The sequence below is a fragment of the Alosa alosa genome, chromosome 22, assembly GCF_017589495.1.
Source record: "Alosa alosa isolate M-15738 ecotype Scorff River chromosome 22, AALO_Geno_1.1, whole genome shotgun sequence".
NCBI classification, from domain to species: Eukaryota; Metazoa; Chordata; class Actinopteri; order Clupeiformes; family Clupeidae; genus Alosa; species Alosa alosa.
This window is the reverse complement of record NC_063210.1, coordinates 28,063,141-28,085,640: the sequence shown is the minus strand read 5'-3', so window position 1 is coordinate 28,085,640 and position 22,500 is coordinate 28,063,141. Positions and strand designations below refer to the sequence as shown.

At 44.8% G+C, this 22,500-nt stretch overlaps 4 protein-coding genes across 7 annotated transcripts in view; 2 read left to right on the top strand and 2 right to left on the bottom strand.

Annotated features, from left to right (window-relative positions):
* cln3 (CLN3 lysosomal/endosomal transmembrane protein, battenin) overlaps window positions 1–3,423 on the bottom strand; it is a 16,348-nt gene extending 12,925 nt beyond the window's left edge. The window contains exons 1-4 of one of the 3 annotated variants that reach the window (XR_007192373.1): window positions 3,006–3,423; window positions 2,847–2,883; window positions 2,657–2,750; window positions 40–129 (exon numbers count right to left, since the gene is read on the bottom strand). Coding sequence is in view for 2 of the 3 variants with exons in the window: in XM_048233419.1 (XP_048089376.1) it covers window positions 40–129; window positions 2,657–2,750; window positions 2,847–2,883; window positions 3,006–3,057 (273 nt within the window). In the remaining variant the exon portion in view is untranslated. The remainder of the gene's footprint in view (window positions 1–39; window positions 130–2,656; window positions 2,751–2,846; window positions 2,884–3,005) is intronic. The other 2 variants (XM_048233419.1, XM_048233420.1) reach the window with 2 other exon arrangements.
* A 1,841-nt stretch (window positions 3,424–5,264) lies between these two features.
* On the top strand, window positions 5,265–8,844 carry LOC125287527. The gene is given in 5 exon segments (XM_048233413.1): window positions 5,265–6,444; window positions 6,675–6,869; window positions 6,980–7,093; window positions 7,528–8,331; window positions 8,334–8,844. Coding segments are annotated over 5 exon segments (1,809 nt in total). The 5' UTR covers window positions 5,265–6,089; the 3' UTR covers window positions 8,675–8,844.
* Window positions 8,845–9,956: 1,112 nt separating this feature from the next.
* On the bottom strand, window positions 9,957–11,791 carry LOC125287222. The gene is made up of 2 exons (XM_048232784.1): window positions 11,353–11,791; window positions 9,957–10,829 (listed from the first exon to the last, which is right to left on the bottom strand). The coding sequence occupies exons 1-2, from the start codon at window positions 11,674–11,676 to the stop codon at window positions 9,957–9,959; spliced, it is 1,197 nt and encodes a 398-aa protein (XP_048088741.1). The 5' UTR covers window positions 11,677–11,791.
* Window positions 11,792–13,120: 1,329 nt separating this feature from the next.
* Window positions 13,121–22,500, top strand: part of LOC125287543 (serine protease 33-like) — a 9,892-nt gene continuing 512 nt past the window's right edge. The window contains exons 1-4 of one of the 2 annotated variants that reach the window (XM_048233439.1): window positions 13,121–13,209; window positions 14,747–15,005; window positions 20,753–20,892; window positions 21,434–21,530. In XM_048233439.1, coding sequence (XP_048089396.1) covers window positions 13,201–13,209; window positions 14,747–15,005; window positions 20,753–20,892; window positions 21,434–21,530 — 505 coding nt within the window. In that variant the 5' untranslated portion in view covers window positions 13,121–13,200. Of the gene's footprint in view, window positions 13,210–13,920; window positions 13,983–14,746; window positions 15,006–20,752; window positions 20,893–21,433; window positions 21,531–22,500 lie in introns of those variants that run through there. The other variant, XM_048233437.1, reaches the window with a different exon arrangement.

Below are 22,500 nucleotides of genomic sequence, written 5' to 3'. Positions count from 1 at the left end.
TGCGTGCGTGCGTGTACAGTATGCGCGCGTGTGTGTTACCGCGGTGGATGTGGGGTTGCAGTCGTAGTGGCCGCTGCTGTTACTGCTGTTGTGATGAGACTGGAAAAGATGGATGGCTGTGGGAGGAGAGAGGAGAGGTGAGAGAGAGATACTCCACCATCTAGCTATGAAAAGCCAAGAACAAAACATGACTTGTCCACCATCCCACGTCACTGAGACAATGTTGCAGTAGACAAATTAGACTAAATTACAAACACTGAAAAGGAAAATTACATCAGCTATTGGAAAGAAGTCACCTAAATACAATCTAAATTACAATGTTATTTGGCCCTAAAACATGAATGCAAATGTAAATGTAAATCAGGTTTCTCGGCCAAGTTTTCTTGCGTATACAAGGATTTTGGTCTCTGCATTTATCCCATCTGTGAATTAGTGAACACACAGTGAGGTGAAGCACACACTAACCCGGAACAGTGAGCTGCCTGCTACAGCGGCGCTCGGGGAGCAGTGAGGGGTTAGGTGCCTTGCTCAAGGGCACTTCAGCCGTGGATGTGGGCATGGGAGAGCAGTGCTCAACCACTTCCCCTGACCACATTTTTTTTTATGTACAGACTCAGTGAGCACAGTCTCTCCATTGAAAAAGGCAGACACAGGCAGACCTGGCTGCCCAGAGAGGAGAGGCTATGCTCACACTGCAGCTTGGGGGCTGTGGAGACAGAGCTCCACTTCTTAACAGAATGCCCAAAATATGAGGAAATACAGACATTATTATTCAATAAATTAAATTCAACCCCTCCCTGAATTCCAAACCTGGACAAATGAGGCTAAATTGCTTTACACCATGACTTACATGGTGAGTGAGAGAGAGGGAGGGAGAGAGACAGAGAGAGAGTGAGAGAGAGAGGGAGGGAGGGAGAGAGAGAGAGAGAGACCTTAATCCTACCTCTTCCTTTTTCCGTATGTCTCAGTAGGCTGTGTTGACTGTTATTAAATAATGTAAATTGTCAAAAAAAAATGATGTGCAATAGGACAGAACAATTACTTGTGACTGGATATGACAGTACTACAATAAAGTGATTTTAAAAAGTTAAATGTTCATTGTGATCATGTGACTGTCACCTTATACCAGACCTCTCAAGTCTCACGCATTGAGTGTGAGACACACGCATTTCAATGACTTCACACGCCACACACGGCATTTCTCACTCCGAGAAATTATTAACTTGCCCGCACAGAAATTTCTAAGGGCTATATTTTACAAACGTGTCACACAACGTTGCTGTCTGTGCGCTCATTCAGCTCAGAGAGCTGCTGTTAAGTTACTAACCTATCGGCCAATCAGAAAATAGGATTTCTCAACCAATCAGGAAATAGTTTTGTTTTGATGTGGGTCCGCAACGTGGAGACTGCTGGTCCGCGGAGTCGTGGAGTGAAATTAGGCCCGGTGCTTCGTCTGATAATTTGCTGCGCAGTTGATCAAGATACCGCGGACCGACAAAAAAAGAAAACAAACGTTTCTGCTATCGATGTCATTAAACATGGAGCCATACAATTAAGTGGTGGTATGAGCGTTCATTCAATGCAGGCGTCTGCGCGAGAGACTGAAACTAATCGATAACGTTGGTATCAAAGCTCCGCTTCAACCTGTTGAATGCTATTTAATTGTTTAACGACACTTAATAGACCAACGTTGATTTGTGGAACTTCCATAGAAACAGAGCAGAGACTGTATAATACACTGTATAGCACTGAGTATTGTATAGTCAAATTTGAATATAACGTGGCCAAAAGTTATTGTAGCCTTCTTTCTATCTGTTAAAGATCAACAGATCAGTGATTTACGCCTATCTGCTCACCAAAAAAGCTGGTATTGGGTTTCCTGAATCCTTACATTCAGGCATTCAAATTAAACTTCATTAAAAAACATGTTTTTTTTTCTCCATTTCCTACCAATGTATGATGCTTGCATGAGGGAAACATCCCAAAACAATAGCACCCATATAATTGTTGCTGTTTTGAGAAGTATTTCTGTTCTTATGCAAGCATCATGCAACCATGCAAAAGCAATGAAACTAATTATATCTTACATTAGTAAAGCAGCCCTCTTATGTGCATGTCAAAACATTTAAGTGAAAGTGCATGTATAACAATATAGGCATAATGATTGTGATAATGATAATGACAATTTGATTTGGAGGGAGTGGGGTTGGGTACGTGTAGATGAGCCCTATGACCCAAAAGTCTGCCATGACTGGGCCTCAGGTCAAAGAAGTTTGAGAAAGGCTGGTCTACATAACCTGCATCAGATTGAGGTTTGCAGTGATGCATTATTATTATTTATTATTATTTACTATAGGGTTCTAGAATAAATAAAACAGTGTGTTTGAAATAATGGAATTTGTGCATCTCTCATGAAGCTGGGTTGATGGGACATGGGTGGGTCTGTTGATCGGGGGGAGGGGGTAGTAGACTACTCTGCTTACTACTTCGATCAGGGGGAAGTAGTAAGCCCCCCCTGCCTTATACAATACAAGACCTGGCTGTAAAGCTGTCTGGTAAATGCAAGACCTGGCTGTAAAGATTGATCGCTATATCGCCAGCCATCATGTGACGCCTGTCAAGAAAACACAAGACATCAGCAAAGCCGCACTCTCACCGGAAGCGTGTTGTTGGTTTCTTGCTGCTTCAGAATGTCGTGCGCTGCGCTCAACATCACGACGTAGGCGAAGTTGTTACACAAGCCGAGGCACCTGTGAGTCGACCCGGAGGTGGGACACAGATTTATTCTGAGATAACTACGAGCTTCGATGCAAAAGAAAGCACGCTAGAACACACTGGCTACTTACCAGAAACCACAGACATTTCTCCAGTAGCTGACACGGCCTAGACAGTTAAAAAAAGGCAGTTCAGACTTTCACACCATGTCAACTCAAATAATCAAACAGAAACACAAGCGAACTCTAGACGCTGAACGCTAAATCTCGACATTTATTTTATTTCCTCACCTTGATTGTCTGTTGTTAGCAATAAGTCACTGTTTATACTGTTGCGATCCATAATACGTTGTTTAACGTAGCCTGCAGCAAGTTGACACCTAGAGTATGACAGGGTTAAAGGCGAGCGCTAGCCGATCTCCACTTCTCTGTCTATCAGTAACAGATGTGACGGGGCCACTGATCGGTCCGTGGATGGGACAAAACGCCAGTGAGCGCGACTAGGATAGTTAATTTAGGCTACATCATCGTTGTCAGTGGTTCGTTCAAGTCCGTGCGCATTCAGGAACCTAAAAACGATACTGTTTTAAATAACTGCCTGACTTCTACGTGTTCCTCTTTCATAATGTATCCATGGGGCAAGCTAGCTTACTCTCTTCCTATTCGTATGAGTCTGATCGATTCAGAGTCAGCTGAAGCCGGTGCATCTTCAAAATAAGCACCCAGCTGCCGATGGGTCATCACAAAGGTTCCGCCTGAGGCTACGGCTACGCGATAGCTTTTCACATTCTGTCCGCATGCCCGTGTGCGAGTAAAGGTTAAAGGTTAAATGTGAACGTGGACAATTGCAGATGATGTATCACAGGATTTGATCGACCCCTCAGGGAAGTATTGTTAGTCCCTTGTTATTTGATATAATGATAGATCAGGTTTTTACAAATGTGCAGGGTCCTGATGGAGTAGCCTTGTTTGCAGACGATGGAGCCATATGGGAAAAGGGGGGGAATCTGGGGTTTATTGGATCAAAAATGCAGAATGCCGTGAATGAAGTCCAGAAATGGGCAGTACAGTGGGGATTTAGGATTTCAGTTGAAAAAACGAAGGTAATGTTCTTCTCTAGGGGGAACATTGGTCCTGAATTTAAAATTCATTTGTTAGGCAGGGAATTGGAAAGAGTTGAGGTTTTTAAATATTTGGGGGTGTGGTTTGATGCGAGGTTGACTTGGGCATTCCACGTGCAGAGGATGGTGGGGAAGTGTAAGAGAATTTGAAATGTAATGAGGTGCCTGTGTGGAGTCAAGTGGGGTGCATCTGGGGCAGCATTGAGAACAATACTGGCCTAATGAGATCAGTATTTGACTACGGGAGTGTGGTTTATGGGTCTGCATCCAAAACTGTACTAAAGAAACTGGATGTTATGCATAATCAAGCCCTTAGGATCTGTAGTGGGGCAGTGAAAACTTGTCCAATAGCAGCCATACAGGTGGAGATGGGAGAGATGCCTTTGCAGTTGAGAAGAGATCAGCTTGCCCTAGTATACTGGGCTAACCTTAAGGGACATAGTGAGGACCATATTGCCCAGCCAGCCCTTAGGAATTGTCAAGAGCATATGCATGAGGGAGGGAGAAGTTTTGGATGGACAATTAACCACAAGGTAGTGAATATGAGGTTAAGTTCTATGAGTATCAGCCCCACAGTGGCGCTACCTGCAGTCCCCCCCCTGGACATTTGAAGAACTTAAAGTGGATTTAGGACTACTTGAGGGAAACCAGGAAGAGGAGATAGACAAATGGAGAGTGCACAGTTATATTGCTGAAAAATATAGGGAGAGTAGGATTATATTTACAGATGCGTCCAAAAGAAGGGATACAGGACTTTTAAAAAGAGTCTAATTTAAAGGTAATCAGCAACTCCTGTTCCACACTCCAGTCCAGCGGTGGCGGTAATACACCAAGCAGTTGTCAACCGCCAATAAAAACAGAAGAATTAGAAGAAGAAGGATTTGATCGACGGTCACCTCACAGAATGACTATTTGTTAACATTACAGAGTCGTCATAGCTTCCCTTGTAGTCAGGCATCTAAACCCACTTTAGCCTGAAGTTTAAACTTTATACCTTTAGACACACGAAAACACACTTGAAAATGTCGGCCTACTGTGATCAGTAGCCGCATGGCCACATTTTTAAATGCTTGATGGCGCACAATATATGAATCAGGTGAACAGGAATGATGTTGAGGGAAATGATATGAATTTTGGTTGATGTCCTCTAAGTTTGGGATGTTTAGTTAATAGGCGTTAAAAAACTTTCAGCAGTAGTGTGTGGGTAGCCTATGTGTGTGTGTGTCTGGGACGGACTGGGACTAAAAAAAGGAACTGGACTTCCTTCCAAATAGGCCCACTACCATACACAGTACACGCGCACACACACCCTTCCCCCTTGCTGTCTCACATACTTTGTGATTCAAAAATGAAATAGGTGGTCACAATGTGCAAAAATGCAAGTTATTTGCTGCTGGAGAATTTGGGCCCCAAAACATAAAATACTTTTGGGTCTCCAACGGAAATTTTGAAAAATAACACCTTAAATGATGACTTCTGGTGAATTAAATTAGATTAAATGAGATAAATTGACTTAAAATATATTACATGCATTGAAAGCATAATACGGTTTATAAAAACCTACACAGGTTGTTATATTCAACTCATTTTAAGCAAGTCTATTGGGAGTTTGATCTCATCACATAGGCTACTAGGCCTACATCAAGGTAAAGGTCACCTCTAAACCCACCTTAACATGACATTTACTGAGAAATATCTTATAGCCTAAACAAAGCAACACTGTCGGGCCTATGTTTTACCTCTAGTCTGTAGGAAAGGCAGGGGTAGCTCACTGCAAATAACCCCTTATAACATGTAAATTATCTGTTTACATGTTGAGCTATATTCTTTATGGGGACTTTTCATTTGAAAAGGGGCTAGCTATTGTGAGACGTATGCATAGGCCTAGTGTATGTCTACTCATGCTTGATAGCAGAATCCAGAAAGGCTACAGCTCTCCTAAAGAAAGTTAATATACGCAACGTTTATTTACTAAGCAGTTAAGGACCCGTATTGAGACCCAAGCTCTTACAGTTGTGTTTTGCCAGTGTTTTATGAATAGGCCCACTTTGTTGAATAGAAGAAAATAAACGGTAATGCCTAGATGTGCAGCACGCCTACTCGTAGCTCCTTTTAATAACATTTTCATATGCTAGCATCGTGTGTAAACCGGATAAGGGGTTTAAGTCACACCAAACGCAAGATAGGCTAGGCCTATGATAAATTATTCTAGGGGTAAATACTAAATATTGGGACAGGACTATAAAGATCGCTAATGTGTCGTCATCATGACGTATTCCCAGTGGTGAACGCAAAGCATTTTGGGAATCCGCGGCACAAACAACAAGTAGGAAAACGCGCCAGACTTGATTGCTGGGAAGTGTTCAAGATGCCGTCTACCTGCTGTGTTATAAACTGTAATAGTCGTTCTCATGATAGAAGTGGAGTAAAGCTTAAGAACGGAATTTCCTATTATCGTTTTCCAGCGTGGAAAAATAATAGTACAAGCCATGTTTCAGAGGTGACAAAAAGGCGACGAATGGCATGGATAGCAGCAGTAAGGAGGCCCAAGATTACCTTCGATAACAGTCCGCCACACATGATGGTGTGTTCAAAGCATTTTCACAAAGGTAAGTTACTTATTCTCTGTAAATGTTATGTTGTGGGCAAATAACCAGCGTTTTTTTTTACTTAACCAGACCATTAGATTTGACATTAGGCCAATGTTAACTAGCATGAAATGGCTAGAAAATTAGCTTTCCAATGTGCTAGCGTAAAACGTAACCGTAACCTTAACCTTAATCAGTTTTAAATGTTGTACATGTAGGTACATAGCAATTTATTTGGTGACTGTTTGCAGGCAAACCTGCTTATGAAATGATTGAGTGTGATCCTGACTGGGCCCCTTCCCTGTACCTCGGCCATACTGAGGTCAAAGTTACTAACACAGACCGGTTCAAGCGGCTTAGGAGAAGAGCGACGAGGTCACAACAACCGCAACCCCCCCACACTGGTCCTGAGGCTGAGTTCGATATTGCTGCACCTTTATACCCAGGTAAATCTTAAAATAATACAATATATGTTGTCCCCTGTGTATAGCTAATCTGGATTCCTTTGGAATAGTGGTTGTGATATGACAACATTTATTTTTATTGTTACTGTCAGACAACACTACATCTGCAACTGAGATGGAAGGTCTCGTGAATCCACCCCCATCTCCGGGCACTGTCCACACCGGTCCTGAGACTGAGCTGAATGAACCAGCACATTTGTTCCCAGGTAAATATTGGTAACAGACGCAAGTAGATTCAATATATTTTATGTCCAATGGTGTTTCTATCTAGACAACGGATTGAACCTAAGTGTAAGTACCTTTCACACAGAGTTGTAGCTTTTCTGACTCAAAGGCCAATCATTCTAGGAGGTCATTAGGCATTTGGCATGCTAATGTAACAGTCTTGAAATACTCAGCAGCTATCAGTAACAAAAGTATGGTGTGAAAGTCACACCCCTGGGCCGTTCTTCAAAACTGTCATTTGGATCAAAGTAATCCAGATTCATAAATCCCATGTCTTGATGTGTGGAATCAATGATTTCTTTTAAACTGGTCCCTGATCACAGATGCAGAAACATGGAATTTTCAAATCGGGGCCCTGGGCATCAGGCAAGTACAGAGATTGACAATTTATTTTTCTTATTGTTATTACAATCAGACTACTCTGCACCTGTGGCTGAGATAGAAGGACAAGAGACTCAGCCCCTACCACCAGCCCCAGACAATGCATGCAGAGAGGAAGATATGGAGACTGAAACATCAGGGGATGCTGGTGCTCCAATGGGGAATGCAGATGAACAGCAAAAGTGCACCAAGTGTGCCCTTAGAACCAAAGAAATAATCCGTTTGCAGGAGGAGAATCGAAAACTGAAGGGAGAGCTCTCCAAAAAGGCCCTGGATGAGAATTTTCTCAAAAACAATGATTTAAAGGTGAAGTACTACACTGGCCTTCCATCTTTCAGTCTGTTGATGGGTGTGCTGATGCAAATCATTCCCAGTCTACCAAAAACAAAAGAAAGAAAACTCTCCCATTTTCAAATGCTCCTCCTGACCCTTATGCGCTTAAGACTTGATCTGCCTGTCGAACATGTTGCACACCTCTTCGACATTAGCCGACATACCGCATACAATCTGTTCTTTGAGACCATCAATGTACTGCATGCACACCTCAGTCCTTTGGTGTACTGGCCAAAGCGACATTGTATACAGGCAAGCATGCCACATCAGTATGTAGAAATGTTTGGGAATCGTGTTACTGTCATTATTGACTGCTTTGAGCTTTTCATTGAAAGGGCACAAAATTTACGTGCAAAGGCACAGACATATTCAAACTACAAAAGCAGGTACACAATGAAATATCTCATCGGCATAACACCACAAGGTACTATCTCTTTCATTTCCAAAGGGTGGGGGGGGCGTGCCAGTGATAAGCAGATCACCGAGAACAGTGGCTTTTCTTCAGAAGCTCGTCTGGAGACCTTGTGTTAGCGGACCGTGGATTTGATATTAAAGAAAGTGTTGCCCTTGTGGGCGCTACACTGAAAATACCTGCCTTCACCAGGGGCCACAGCCAACTTAATGCAAAAGATGTGGAAGAGACCAGGAAGTTAGCTCATGTTAGGATCCACGTGGAGCGAGTGATAGGGTGTATGCGCTCTAAGTTCAACATATTAAATGACACAATACGCCTTGGATTTGTGGTGCCTTGTGAGGGGGAGGATAAGACTTTGTTGGATAAAATTGTGGTTGTGTGCTGTGCTTTGACCAATATGTGTCCAAGTATTGTTGTGAAGCCGTCATGTTAGAATTATACACCATGCTCACATCTAATGTAAATATGCACATGTAAATATGTACACATGTAAATATATATATACATATATAAATATGTTTTGTTTTCCAAAAGATTTTGTAATGTCACTAAACATGTAATGATTTTTAGCCATCTCTGTAAATAAAATGCACAAAGACTGAATTGAATTCTGCCTCCTTTATCTGTATTAAGAAAGAATTGTGCTCAGTGTTCTTTGGTTGCAAACACAATTGCATAACTTAAAGTAGTAACAACCAACCAACTTGTGCAAGCATCGCATTGCCATGACTCTTCTCTGGCTGGTGCGCTGCTGAGTCCTACGCAACCTAAATTGAACCACTGTATAGGACAGTTCTGATTATCACAAGCAACCATGTCATCAAACTCTTCAGGCTGTCTGCAAAAGCACCACAAGATTCAAGATTCAATAATTTATTGGCATGAAACTCGAACACACAGGATCACCGTTGACATAGGCAGATTAAAAGGGGGACACTGCTCACAACATACCTGGATGACAGGTCAGGTTACCACAACACAGTCTTTTCACATGCCCTTCTTTTGGGCTGGGGGGTGTTACCTGGCTGCAGTGTGGCCAATGGTGTTTTGATTGTCTTTTTTCGTGCTCGTTTTTTGTTTTTGTCTGTGGGCTGTGAATCAACTAATGGCACAGGTAGGTCAGCTGAAGGGGGGGTGCTGGTAGGGGCTGGTGGGACAACCTTGTGCTTGGGTGTTTTACCTGGCTGTAATGTGGCCAATGTTTTTCTGACTGTGCTCTTCTGTGCTCGTTTTTTGGGTTTGTCTGTGGGCTGGGAATCGGCTGGAGGCACAGGTAGCTCAGCTGAAGGCACAGGGGTGGGGGTTGGAGTGTAGTGGCCGGGCTACAAGCTCAGGTAGGACAACCTTGTAAAAAAAAGTCTGTGCTGTTGGCAAAAGTGTCTCCCATAGTTCTACGTCAGGCATGACACGCACAGTTGCAAGGCTTTTGGTCGTCCAAACAACAAAGTCACAGAACTGTGACTCGGTGACAAAGATCTGAGTTTGTACCTGTTTGTAGTACTTGTGGGTCTGCTTCAACTCCATCCTTCCTTCTGTGAACTGCAGACAAAACTCCTTGTCAGTACATGCCTGTAGAATGTTATGGTCCTTGTGCTTAAAAGGGCATTTAATCTCCACACACCCTTTCCCGCAACATGCACAATGCACAAGTGCGTCAGGAGTTGCGCCTATTTCAGGGAAAGAAGGGTTGATTATAAATCCACAGTCTTCCACTTTCATGTCCCTGTGCCGCAGCTCCGTCTGTGTGATGAGGAGGCCCTTGCCGTAGCCTCTTTTTCTCTCCCCCATTTAATGGCCTCTGGGCCATTGTCAGTCTGTCTCAGTGAAGGTTTCTGTGGATAGCACACCTTTTGCACAGTTGACTTTGCTGGTCTGGTTATGGAGGTGGAGACAACAGCGTGTATGATGGAGGCGGTTATCCTTCCAGCCCGTGTGCTGTGCCATATGTCAGACTTGTGCTGCTGTCTTGTGTTCTTTTCCAGTGCAGCTGCCTCTGTGGCTGTCACTGCCACAAGGTGTGTCAGGCCCTCACAGTGTTGAAGCAGGACCGACAAGTCACAGCCATCCATTTGTGGGTCGCGAAGGCCTTGCAGTGACTTGGGCAGGACACATGGCTGAATGGGGTCAACATAGAGGTGGCAGAATTCCTCCATTACAGAGCACAGTCCGGACCTGTGTGCATGCATGAGTTCTGTGAGGGGTTTTAAATCAGCAAGTGTCTTCTGCGGTAAACATGTGCCACCTGAGCGGGTCCGGATCTTGGGTGCTGTGCTGGTGTCTCCACACACTGACCGATCAAGTGCCTTTTTTCGGGCAGAGCTTGTTGTAAAGTCAATAGTATGGCCAGGCACTCCCTGCACTTTGGTTATATTGGAGGGCATCACCCAGTACGCTTCAACATCTGTTGGAGTCACATTTCCCCGCAGACGCACAGTTGTATCGATCTTGTACAGGAGGGCTGCCACATGTGCGCACTTCTCTGCCACACCAGCCATACAAGTGCAGTGAGCGCTCTCCACTTCCCCACATGCTGTAAGTATGACCCATGGCTGTAGGGGCTTCTGGCTGAGTCGCATGGAGTGATTCACCTAAGACCATAACATCATTATTAATAGCTTGTAGAGAAATACAAAGCAGTACTAGCAAGACACAAGAGCTATTTGATGCATGCAGCCAATCAGGGTACAATGTGGTTGAAAGTGGGCTGGGGATGGATGGGCTTACCTGCATACTACACTGTTTTGTCCACAACACCAGTAAACTCACTCCCTTCAACACACTGCCCCCAGCCCCCACATGTAAACCATTCATCACCTTTACATTATTCATCCCTCCCCTCTATCTTAATGCAGCCCATTATCATAATATCATAATCATACAGTCAGACACCCGCCAAAAGGCTCATGCACCAGTAGCTCCAACAACAGTGTTTTACTAGAAATCGCTTTTATTAAGAGCAGTAAACGAGTCATTTTTTTCACAATTTACCATTTAACATATGCATGATGTGTTTGTCTTAGTAAGTTACGTTGGTTTGTTGAATTCTGACTGCATGCAGTTAGATGAGTGAGAACGAGGAGTGTGGTGCTTAAAACATTAGCATAAGCTTACCTTTGAACGGACGACAGTTTTCTGCCCCACTTTTACCATCTCCAGGTCCTGGACCCACCCATCTGTAAAAAAGACCTGGGCCTGCTGCAGCGACTTGAAGTTACTGAAAACTTTGTGCGTGTACGCACTAACACTTAATATCATGTAGTTGTATATATATGGGTGCTGGAAGTTGGGCAGCAGGTTGACGTTCCCTGACCAGTCGCTATGCTCATAAGGATCCAGTCCTTTGATTCCCTTTATTTTTTCGTCATACCTCGTCTTTGCATTATGATTTAGTTTAAGGCGGTATGGTCCGACAATGTTTTCTTTAGCCCGCTGCATTTTGTAGGATTGTATTCTGTTATCACGCTATTTTTTTTTTATTATTTTCATGCTACAACACTGGTCTGTTATGCTAGCCCATGTAAACGAGCCAAACATTCCCATATTTCTTTGCGTTCTGATGACGTTGCCGTCCATTTGGTCACATGTCTTAGCGATCTCTATAGCCTACCTTTGGTGGAAAACGTCGCTTTGGTGGAAAACGTTAACCACCTTTGGTGGTTAAATGTCGCTGTTCTCCCACTCCGTTTTACGTTGCCTTGTTCTAAGTTTTTTATAGGCCTATCCCAAGTTCTTCCATGACGACTGGCTTTCTCTGACATTCTCCACCTGTTCTGCACGCACGGAATTCTATTCTAGCTCGTTTAGAAGCGCAAGGTTATCAACAAGACTGAACCACAGAGAGGGGTGAAATATAAAGGCTGCATCATCTTGCCTAGTGTCATTCATTGAAAACGCGATGGCGCAAATGTTTACTTTTTTGGATGACAATGACAACTGATAGCGTAGACATACTGATAGCTTTGATTAAGCCCGAGTGACGTATGCGGAAAGCTAGACAGCCGTCCAACTTGGCCGATGAGGCACTGAGCCAGGGAGTCGACGGCTGTCAGATGGCCGTTCAGGACTTTTCCAGAACGCACAGATTGTCAGTCCGCCCCTGTGTGTGTGTGTGTGTGTTAAAAGAAAATGAAGGCACTGACTAGCCCATTGTCGGCATGTCGGTTTCACAACTGTTGATAATCATCAAATTAGCTTTTCTGAAAATGTGTGTGTGTATATGTGAGCGCACGTTTCTATGTATGAGATGTGTGTGTGTGTGTGCGCACGTGAGATATGTGTGTGTGTGTGATTTGTGGATGTGCATGCGTTTGTGTGTGTGTGTGCGTGCGTTTCTGTGTGTGAGATTTGTGTGTGTGTGAGCATTTGTGTGCGTGTGACTTGTGTGTGTGAGTGAAACAGTGTTGGTTGTGGTGTGGGTGGTTGTGGGTGTGAGAGAGAGTATTTGTGTGTGTGTGTGTGTTTGGAAGAGTGTTTGTGTGTGTGTGTGTGTGTGTGTGAAATAGTGTTTGTGTGTGTAGGTGTGTGTGTGTGTATGAGTGTGTTTGTGTGAAATAGTGTTTGTGTGTATGTGTGTGTGAGAGAGAGTGTTTGTCTGTGTGTGTGTGTGTGTGTGTGTGTGTGAGAGAGAGAGAGTTTGTGTGGGTGTGTGTGTGGGTGTGTATGTGTGAAAGACAGTGTGTGTGTGTGTGGGTGTTTTGTGCCTGATCTCCCTCCCCATCTCTAGCCATCTTTTGCAATGTGTGTGTGTGCATGCAGAAGAGCGTGCATGTGTGTGTGTGCATGTAGAAGACCGTGTGCGTGGGAGTAGGTTGAATGTGTGTATAAATCTGAGATCTTGCAGCAGCAGCAGTGTGTGTGTGTGTGTGTGTGTGTGTGTGTGTCTCTACGTTGACTGTAGGAGAAGCCAGACTGCAGACATGGGGCTCCGGACTTTGCTGTGTGTGACTCTGCTACTTCACTATGTCCCAGGTGAGATGTGTGTGTGTGTGTGTGTGAGTGTGTATGTTCCTAAGTGTGTGTGTGTGTGTGTGTGCGTGCGCTCAATGCTTCCACATGTTGACAGACTTTGCCGTTTGCCGGCTTTTAAAATGAATTAGGGATCTGTGTAGTCTACCATGCAATGGGTGTTAATTGAGTGTGTGTGTGTGTGTGTGTGTGTCCTACCCATGCAGCCTGTGTGTGTGTGTGTCCTACCCATGCAGCCTGTGTGTGTGTGTGTGTGTGTGTGTGTGTGTCCTACCCATGCAGCCTGTGTGTGTGTGTGTGCTACCCATGCAGCCTGTGTGTGTGTGTGTGTCCTACCCATGCAGCCTGTGTGTGTGTGTGTGTGTGTGTGTGTGTGTGTGTCCTACCCATGCAGCCTGTGTGTGTGTGTGTGTGTGTGTGTGTGTCCCAACCCATGCAGCCTGTGTGTGTGTGTGTGTGTGTGTGTGTGTGTGTGTGTGTCCCTACCCATGCAGCCTGTGTGTGTGTGTGTGTGTGTGTGTGTGTGTGTGTGTGTGTGTGTGTGTGTGTGTCCTACCCATGCAGCCTGTGTGTGTGTGTGTGTGTGTGTGTGTGTGTGTGTCCTACCCATGCAGCCTGTGTGTGTGTGTGTGTGTGTGTGTGTGTGTGTGTGCCCATAAGGGGGCGTGGCCATGGATGGTCTACCTGGAGATGCACGTTGACGCCAAGTTTAGTGTCAAATGTGGAGGATCACTGGTCTCAGATCAGTGGGTCATGACCGCAGGACACTGCTGGAAGTACGTACTGTCTGCACAGAGAGTGTGTGTGTGTGTGTATATGTATACGTGTGTTTATGTGTGTGTGTGTGTGTGTGTGTGTGTGTGTGTGTGTATGCGTGTATGCATATGTATACGTGTGTTTATGTGTGTGTGTGTGTGTATATGCATATGTATACGTGTGTTTATGTGTGTGTGTGTGTGTGTGTGTATGGCCCTGGCAAATATTGATTTAATGTTGATTTTCTCTTTATCAATATGTTTGTTCTGACTGAAAATGACACTGCCACATGCCAAAAGGTTGTAAGACAATGTGGTAGAAACATGGAATCAAAACATTTTTATAAAAACATTTTTATGAAAAATGGCATGTCCAAAATTATCCATACCCTTTTTAAATAATCAATGGAAACATCTTAATTTGCATTCACAGCTCTCAAAATGGTTATTATAATACCTACCAAGCCTCCATGTCTTCACAATGATTGTAGACCGCACCTTTTTAGCAGCAATCTGGTATGTTCGTGAGTGTATGTATGTCAAAACAAACATATTGATAAAGAGAAAATCAGCATTAACTCAATATTTGCCAGGGGTATGAATCAATTTGTTCTTAACAGTATACGCGTGTTTATGTATGTGTGTGTGTATGTGTGTATGTGTGTGTGTGTGTGTGTGTATGTGTATGTGTGTGTGTGTGTATGTGTGTATCCATATGTTTGTATGTGTGTGTGTGTATGTGTGTGTGTGTGTGTATGTTTGTGTGTGTGTGTGTGGACCTTAAGCGTTCGTTTGCTCGTGTCGGGGAGCTGAGCCTGAAGGAACCTTCTGGAACTCTGGTGAAGCTGAAGCGCGTGGTGGTGCATCCAGACTACAGCTACCAGGAGAAGGAAGGTATGATCTACAACGACATGGCCCTGGTGCAGCTGCAGGACACTGTGTCCTTCTCCCACATGGTGAAGCCCGTGGACCTGCCCAGCCCCCGAGACATTAGATCCGACGCTGAATGCTGGGTCACTGGCTGGGGCCACGTAGCTGAGAACAGTAAGTATGTGTGTGTGTGTGTGTGTGTATGTGTGTTTGTGTGTGTGTGAGAGTGAGTTTGTGTGTGTGTATGTGTGAGTGTGTGTGTGGTTCACTTGTCTCTCTCTCTCTCCCTCCTTCCTCCTCTTCTCTCTCTCTTCCTCCTCTTCTCTCTCCTTCCTCTTCTCTTCTCTCTCTTCCTCCTCTTCTCTTTCTCTCTCTCCCTCCTTCCTCTTCTCTCTCTCCCTCCCTCCTCTTCTCTCTTCTCTCTCTCCCTCCTTCCTCCTCTTCTCTCTCTCTTCCTCCTCTTCTCTCTCCTTCCTCTACATTCCTGTTACACCACTGTTCTCTCCAACAACTAGAGTGACGATATCAAATGTTCCTCCTTTTATTCCAAATGATGACATTGAGAAGGAACTTTCTAGGTTCGGGAAGTTTGCCAGTGGAATTAAAACGATTCCGCTTGGTTGCAAAATTAAACATGTGTTGTCCTTTAGACGGCAGGTGTTTATGTTTCTAAATTCGCCGACGTTAAATGTTTCGTTTCGGTGCATGTATGGTGGAAAGTCGTACATGCTATATGCTAGTACGGGTGAGATGCGGTGTTTTGAGTGTGGAAACATTGGTCATGTAAAGCTGAGCTGCACCTCGAAATCAGGAACACAGCAAGGAGCAGGAGTCGCCCCAGAAGGGGAAAGGCATACAGGAAGTGTAGTGTCGGGTGGGGAGCAGGTTTGTGCGGAGAACCTTGATCAAAATGAGCAGGGTCAGACGGCAAGCACTGCAGAGGTCGTTTTGGATGACGCTGCGGACGCGTCTGATATGCATAATGTTAATAGTGAGGTGACTACTAATGTTGCAGAGAATGTACCAAATAATACTGATGAAAGTGTGAATGCCACGGATGACGGGACGCTGGAAACAGAGCAGATGAGCGTGTCTGTGAGGGAAATAGAAGCGTTAAGTTCAGAGGTAGCATGCACTAGCGTAGAGCATGGTGAAGGGGGTGTGTCTCCTGCACCTGAAGAGGTGAGGGTGCCACAGTCAGAGGAGGACATGGATGAGGAGGACTCTATATCAGTGGGGTCGGATGTAGGTGTTATAGATCTCTCACAATTGAGTGTGGAGCAGCTTTATTCTTTGGATGAAATAAAAACGTTTTTGGATGATACATATGGCAGGCAGGTTGATATTAAGGATTTTTTTCCAGATGTTGAGAAGTTTGAGAAGTCTGTGGTTTATTGGAAAAGGAAGGTGGGTTTGAATGAGTTGAATAAGAGGAAGCGGTATCGTTTAAAGAAGATTGTAACAAAGGTTGATCGGGCTGCAGGGAAGGCCTTTTAAGGACTAATTATGGAACTCTCACCGGGGTTGTTCTTTTTGGTGTTTCTCTTCCTTTTCTTTTCAAGTCTTCTTTCCTTTTTCTTTATGGAGCTTTTGAGGGTAGGATCTTTGAACATTAATGGAGGGAGGGATAGGGGCAGGAGGGCCTCAATTGCTGAGTTTATTAACCTTGGAAGGTTGATATTATCTTTTTACAAGAGACACATACTGATATTGATAATGAAGTAGTATGGAGGAGGTGGTGGGAGGGGGAGTGTATATATTGAGTCATGGGACTAATATGAGTGCAGGGGTAGCTGTCCTTTTCTCCAAACATTTAAATGTAAAGTTAATAGCGTCTGAGGAGGTTGAAAAGGGAAGGGCTGTTCTTGTTAAGGCAGAGGTTAAGGGGCAATTATTTATTTTTGTTAATGTTTATGCACATAACAATGGCTCTGACCGGGTTCAGCTTTTTGAGAGGCTCAGCGATGTCCTGAAACGGAATGATGATGATGCTTGTATAATAATGGGGGGCGACTGGAATTGCACTACTAACTCTGCACTAGATAGGAGTGGGGAGGAGCCTCACTTTGGGTCTGCTAATTCCATGCTTAATATAATAAGGGAGCTTGATTTTATAGATGTATGGAGGACTAGGAATATATCAACTAAACATTACACATGGGTAAGGGTGGTGGTCTCTAAAGTCAGCGGGGCTAGGCTGGATAGAGTTTATGTAAGCAAAGCATATAATAATACAATTACTAATGCTTTAATCTTTCCAAGTGGGTTCTCTGATCATCATTTGGTGACTATTGATTTTTGTTTTGAGGACACAATCACGCACAAAATATTATTGGCACTTTAATGTTAAGTTGTTGCAAGATAGGTCTTTTTGCGACATGTTTGCAGAGTTCTGGGCAAGTTGGAGGTTAAGGAAGATGGCTTTCAGAGATCTGGCACAATGGTGGGAGGTGGGGAAGGCTCAGATTAGGGGTTTCTGTCAAGACTTCACTTACAACACCACATCTATAGCAAAGAGAAGCATTAAACAGTTGGAGGATGAAATACGTAATATAGAAAAGGAGTTGGGGGAAAACAGTATGGGGCGTGCTAATGAGTTACATAATAAGACGCAGGAGCTAAGAGCATTGCTACAGGAGAGGGTGAATGGGGCATTAATTAGAGCCAGGTTTGCTGCAATCAATGATATGGATGCTCCCACTAAGTATTTTTTAATTTAGAGCATAAGGTTGCGCAGCAGAGTCAGGTGTGTTACTTACGTAAGAGTGATGGGACACTAACGCATGATCCTGTGGAGATGAGGAGGATGGCAATGGATTTTTACGCTGATCTGTATGGAGCTTCTGAGTGCGATCCTGAATGCTTGGGGCAATTGCTGGAAGGCCTTCCAAGGCTGGGGGCGGATGACAGGGGAGCGCTGGACAGGGATATCAGCCTACAAGAGTTGTCTGAGGCTGTCCAGCAGCTTTCCAAGGGGCGTTCACCTGGTATTGATGGCCTGCCAGCGGAATTCTATCAGTGCTTTTGGGGACTGTTAGGCAAGGACTATTTGGAGATGCTGCAGGAGTGCCTTAGGAGGAGTGAGCTGCCGGTTAGCTGCAGGAGAGCAGTTCTAGCCTTACTCCCTAAAAAGGGGGACCTTGGACTACTGAGGAACTGGAGACCCTTATCTTTGATGTGCTTGGACTACAAGATATTGTCAAAAGTCTTGGCCAATAGACTCAAAGGTTTTTTGGATATTTTAATAGCAAAGGACCAGACGTACTGTATACCGAGGCAGACTATCATGGACAATTTGTTTTTAATGAGAGATATGATTGATGTCTCAATAGAGAATAATCTTAATCTTGGGTTTTTATCAATCGATCAAGAGAAAGCATTTGATCGGGTGGGCCATGAGTACCTTTTCAATGTGTTGGAGGCTTTTGGGTTTGGGGGAAGATTTGTTTCTTTTTTAAAGCTGCTGTACAAAAGAGCATCAGTAATGCTTAAAGTAGGAGGTGGGCTCAGTCATCCAGTCCTGGTTAAAAGGGGGATACGCCAGGGCTGCCCTCTCTCAGGGCAGCTGTACAGTCTTGCAATAGAGCCATGGCTGTGTCTTTTAAGGAAAAGGTTAAAGGGTGCTTCTGTACCTGGATTGGGATTGTCTTGCTCTATTTCTGCATATGCTGATGATCTGACTGTTTTTATTTCAGGAGAGGATGACGTTTCAGCATTATCTGGGGCTTTTGATGTGTATGGGAGGGCCTCATCAGCAAGGGTCAACTGGGGCAAAAGTGAGGGGTTTATTGTGGGTGGGTGGGTGGGCAGGAGAGGGGCCACCTTCACTACCAGGGGGTGTTCAGTGGGGGCGTGATGGATTTAAGTTTCTGGGAGTGTTTCTGGGAAGGCAGGAGTATAGACTCAAAAATGGAGGTGCAGAGGAAATTGGTGAACTTGTTCTGGTCAGGGCAGCATTGGGTTCCTGCCCCAGTGCTGTCTCTTCCCACTTCGGAAGGGGGTCAAGGGCTTGTGGACATACGAAGGGGGTCAAGGGCTTGTGGACATACGAAGGGGGTCAAGGGCTTGTGGACATACGAAGGGGGTCAAGGGCTTGTGGACATACGAAGCCGGATTTGCGCGTTCCGGTTGCTGACTGCTCAGAAGTTGCTCTATGGGACAGATCTGGCCTGGGCAGCAGTGGCCTGTTGTCTTCTGAGGAAGGCAACGCCAAGGGGTTTTGACTGTCAGCTTTTCCTTTTGGATCTGAATGGGCTGGATTTCACAAGACTGTCTCCCTTTTATGCGTCAGTTTTAAGAGCGTGGCAGACTCTGAAGAAAGAGTGGATTGCATCACAAGTGGGGGAGTGGATCATGGGGGAACCTTTGTTCCACAATCCTTTTCTGAGGACAAAGATCTTGTCTACAGAGACTGTGAAGAGCTGCCTAGTGAGAGCTGGGCTCACGGTTTTGGCTCATCTATGGGATGGGAGCGGCTGGAGAGCAGCAGCCTCACTGCAGCGTGACACTGGCATTCGGTCCCTAAGAATCCTGGTGAGGATGCTGGAGGAACTAACCATGGCGTTGGCGGCGGTATGCAGGGAGGCCCTGCAGGTACAGTCACCAGCAGGTTGGGAGGTGCGGTATCGCTGTCCCTCAGTGTTGGTCTTGACGTCCATTTCTCACGCTTTGGATGATGAGGGGGGCGGTGTAGCTTCCCATGGGGAGTTGGATGCTAGGCCCTTTCAAGAGCTCGATAGAAAAACTTTGTACTTGGTGTACGTGAGAGCGTATTACCAGGCTGCACTGGGTGGTGCTAGGGCGTGGAGATGGCCAGAAGTGTTTGGGGCAGGATTTATACCTGCTTGGAGGTCTTTTTATAAGCCTCCAATCGAGAAACGTACGGCCGATCTACAATGGAGGCTCGTCCACGGGGCTATAGCTACAAACAGACATGTGGCACACCTGAATCCGGCAATTGGGAGAGGGTGTCCCTTTTGTGGGTTGGATGAGACAGTTGAGCACCTTTTTCTTTTCTGTGTAAGACTGGGGGAGCTCTTTGAGCTCCTGAGTGCCTGGGTAGCGAAGGTAGGAGTAGTGTTTTCTTTTCAATTCTTCATTGGGGTTGTATACAAGGCCAAAAGGAAAAGGGAAGTGTGTTTTGTCAATTTCTTGTTGGGTGCAGCAAAAATGGCAATTTGGTTGTCAAGGAAGTACAAGATGGCGGGGCGAGTTTCAACCAATCCTGTGGAGATTTTTAGGGGGGTGGTGGTGGGGAGAATCAAGTCTGAATATGCTTTTTACAGGATGGTTGATGACATTGAGAGATTTCTGGTGGTATGGGGGGTGGGGGGGTTGCTGTGTGAGGGTGGGGGGATGGGCAGGTTGTTTTCAACATATGAATCTGCTCTGCGAGCCCTGTGATGTTTCTTTTTAACTTGTAACTTGTATGTGTTTTTAACATGATTTTATTGTGTAGTGGTTAAACACCTGATATTGTTTTAATAAAGGAGTGTTAAGCCTCTCCTTCCTCTTCTCTCTCTCCCTCCCTCCTCTTCTCTCTCTCCCTCCTTCCTCTTCTCTCTCTCCCTCCCTCCTCTTCTCTCTCTCTCTCCTCTCTCTCTCCCTCCTTCCTCTTCTCTCCCTCCTTCCTCTTCTCTCTCCTTCCTCCTCTTCTCTCTCCTTCCTCTTCTCTCTCTCCCTCCTTCCTCTTCTCTTCTCTCTCCCTCCCTCCTCTTCTCTCTTCTCTCTCTCCCTCCTCCTCCTCTTCTCTCTCTCTTCCTCCTCTTCTCTCTCCTTCCTCTTCTCTTCTCTCTCTCCTTCCTTCCTCTTCTCTCTCTCCCTCCCTCCTCTTCTCTCTCTCTCTCCTCTCTCTCTCCCTCCTTCCTCTTCTCTCCCTCCTTCCTCCTCTCTCTCTCTCTCTTTCTCTCTCTCTCCATCAGAGCCGCTGGGTGGGAAGGAGACTCTGCAGGAAGTGCGGGTGTCTCTGGTTGATGACATCACGTGTCGCCGGCTCTTCCCCAAGATGACTGACGGCATGACATGCGCTGGTGACCTTAATGGAGGGAAGGACGCCTGCCAGGTCAGTGTGTGTGTGTGTGTGACCTGAACCTTAACGAATGGAAAGGATGCCAGCTCGGTCAGTTTGTGTGTGTGTGTTTGATACATGTGCATAATGTGTGGGATTATTGAGTGTGAGAGAGAAATATGTATGTGTGTGTGTGTGTCTATATGTATGTGTGTGTGTCTCTCTGTGTAGGTCTGTGCATTAAATTTGAGTATATGTGTGTTACATACATTGTATTACATATGTATGTGTGTGTAATCATTATAAACTGTGTGTGTGTGTGTGTGTGTGTGTGTGTGTGTGTGTGTGTTTGGGTCTGTGCATTACATTTGAGTATATGTGTGTTACATGCATGTGTATTGTATATGTGTGTGTGTGTGTGTGTGTGTGTTTGGGTCTGTGCATTACATTTGAGTATATGTGTGTTACATGCATGTGTATTGTACATGTGTGTGTGTGTGTTACAGTATGTGTGTGTAATCATTATAAACGGTGTGTGTGTGTGTATGTGTGTATGTATGTGTGTATGTGTGTGTGTGTGTGTGTGTGTGTACAGAATGACTCTGGAGGGCCCCTGGTGTGTGTCCCTGCTGGAGATGAGAAGAGGAGGTTTGTGCAGGTCGGCATCGTCAGCTTTGGGAAGGGGTGTGGCCGTAAGAGTCTACACACGCGTCCTCAAATACACGCAGTTCATCAGCGACACTATCAAACCCTAACACACACACACACACACACACACACACACACACACACACACACTCACACTAGTGTGCACACACACACCACAAGAAGCAACAATCGGCCAATCAGAATAGAGCATCAATAGGCCAATCAGAACAGAGCATCAATAGGCTAATCAGAATAGAGCATCAATAGGCCAATCAGAATAGAGCATCAATAGGCCAATCAGAATAGAGCATCAATAGGCCAATCAGAATAGAGCATCAGTAGGCCAATCAGAAAGGAGCATGTAGCATCATAGCTTGCAGATAGGGGGAGAAAATATATTTTGAGTCTCTCTGAGTCTGGGAGCCTTGTCTGATACTGCCATATACCCATATACTTATAACCCGCTTGGAATTCATAATTGATTTTTATTCTTTATTTTTCATTTTGGGCATTACATATACTTTTCTGTATTTTGTATTTTTATTCCTGTAATAAACTACTTGACCAGTCCGGTCACTCTGTAAAGTGGACGTTTGCTGCCCGGCTTGGCTGTCTCTTCTCGACTGCAAGATCAAAGCGTTGGATTAGCTGTGGTGATTTGCGTGTGAAGGGAAATGACTGAAACGGTTTATTGATAAATCAAAATAAAAGTTCAAATGGACAATAACAAAACTAAAGTAACTGTAGGCTCGGCCCACGATGATGTAAACATAAAAACATAACAAACAAATTAAACAAACAAACAAACAAGCCCAGGCCGTATAAAATAAGCACATCCAGATGCTGTTTTCATCAATACATGACTGAAGATTTGTTAGAAATGTGTCTTAGTATTGTTTAACTTTTAGGCTGTAAGGTTTGCTGCTACGATTATGAGGTTTTTGGTTGGCTAACTATGATGGGAGCTCATACACCCAAGCCTACTTTCGTCGACATATCATTTTCTAAGGGGTG

Bases quoted from the DNA above. Each gene is read 5' to 3' on its own strand.
- LOC125287222 (XM_048232784.1), bottom strand. From the start codon at position 11,676: ATGCAGCGGGCTAAAGAAAACATTGTCGGACCATACCGCCTTAAACTA. The intron at 10,830-11,352 runs GTAAGCTTATGC...TTATGGTCTTAG, and splicing joins AAACTGTCGTCCGTTCAAAG to GTGAATCACTCCATGCGACT.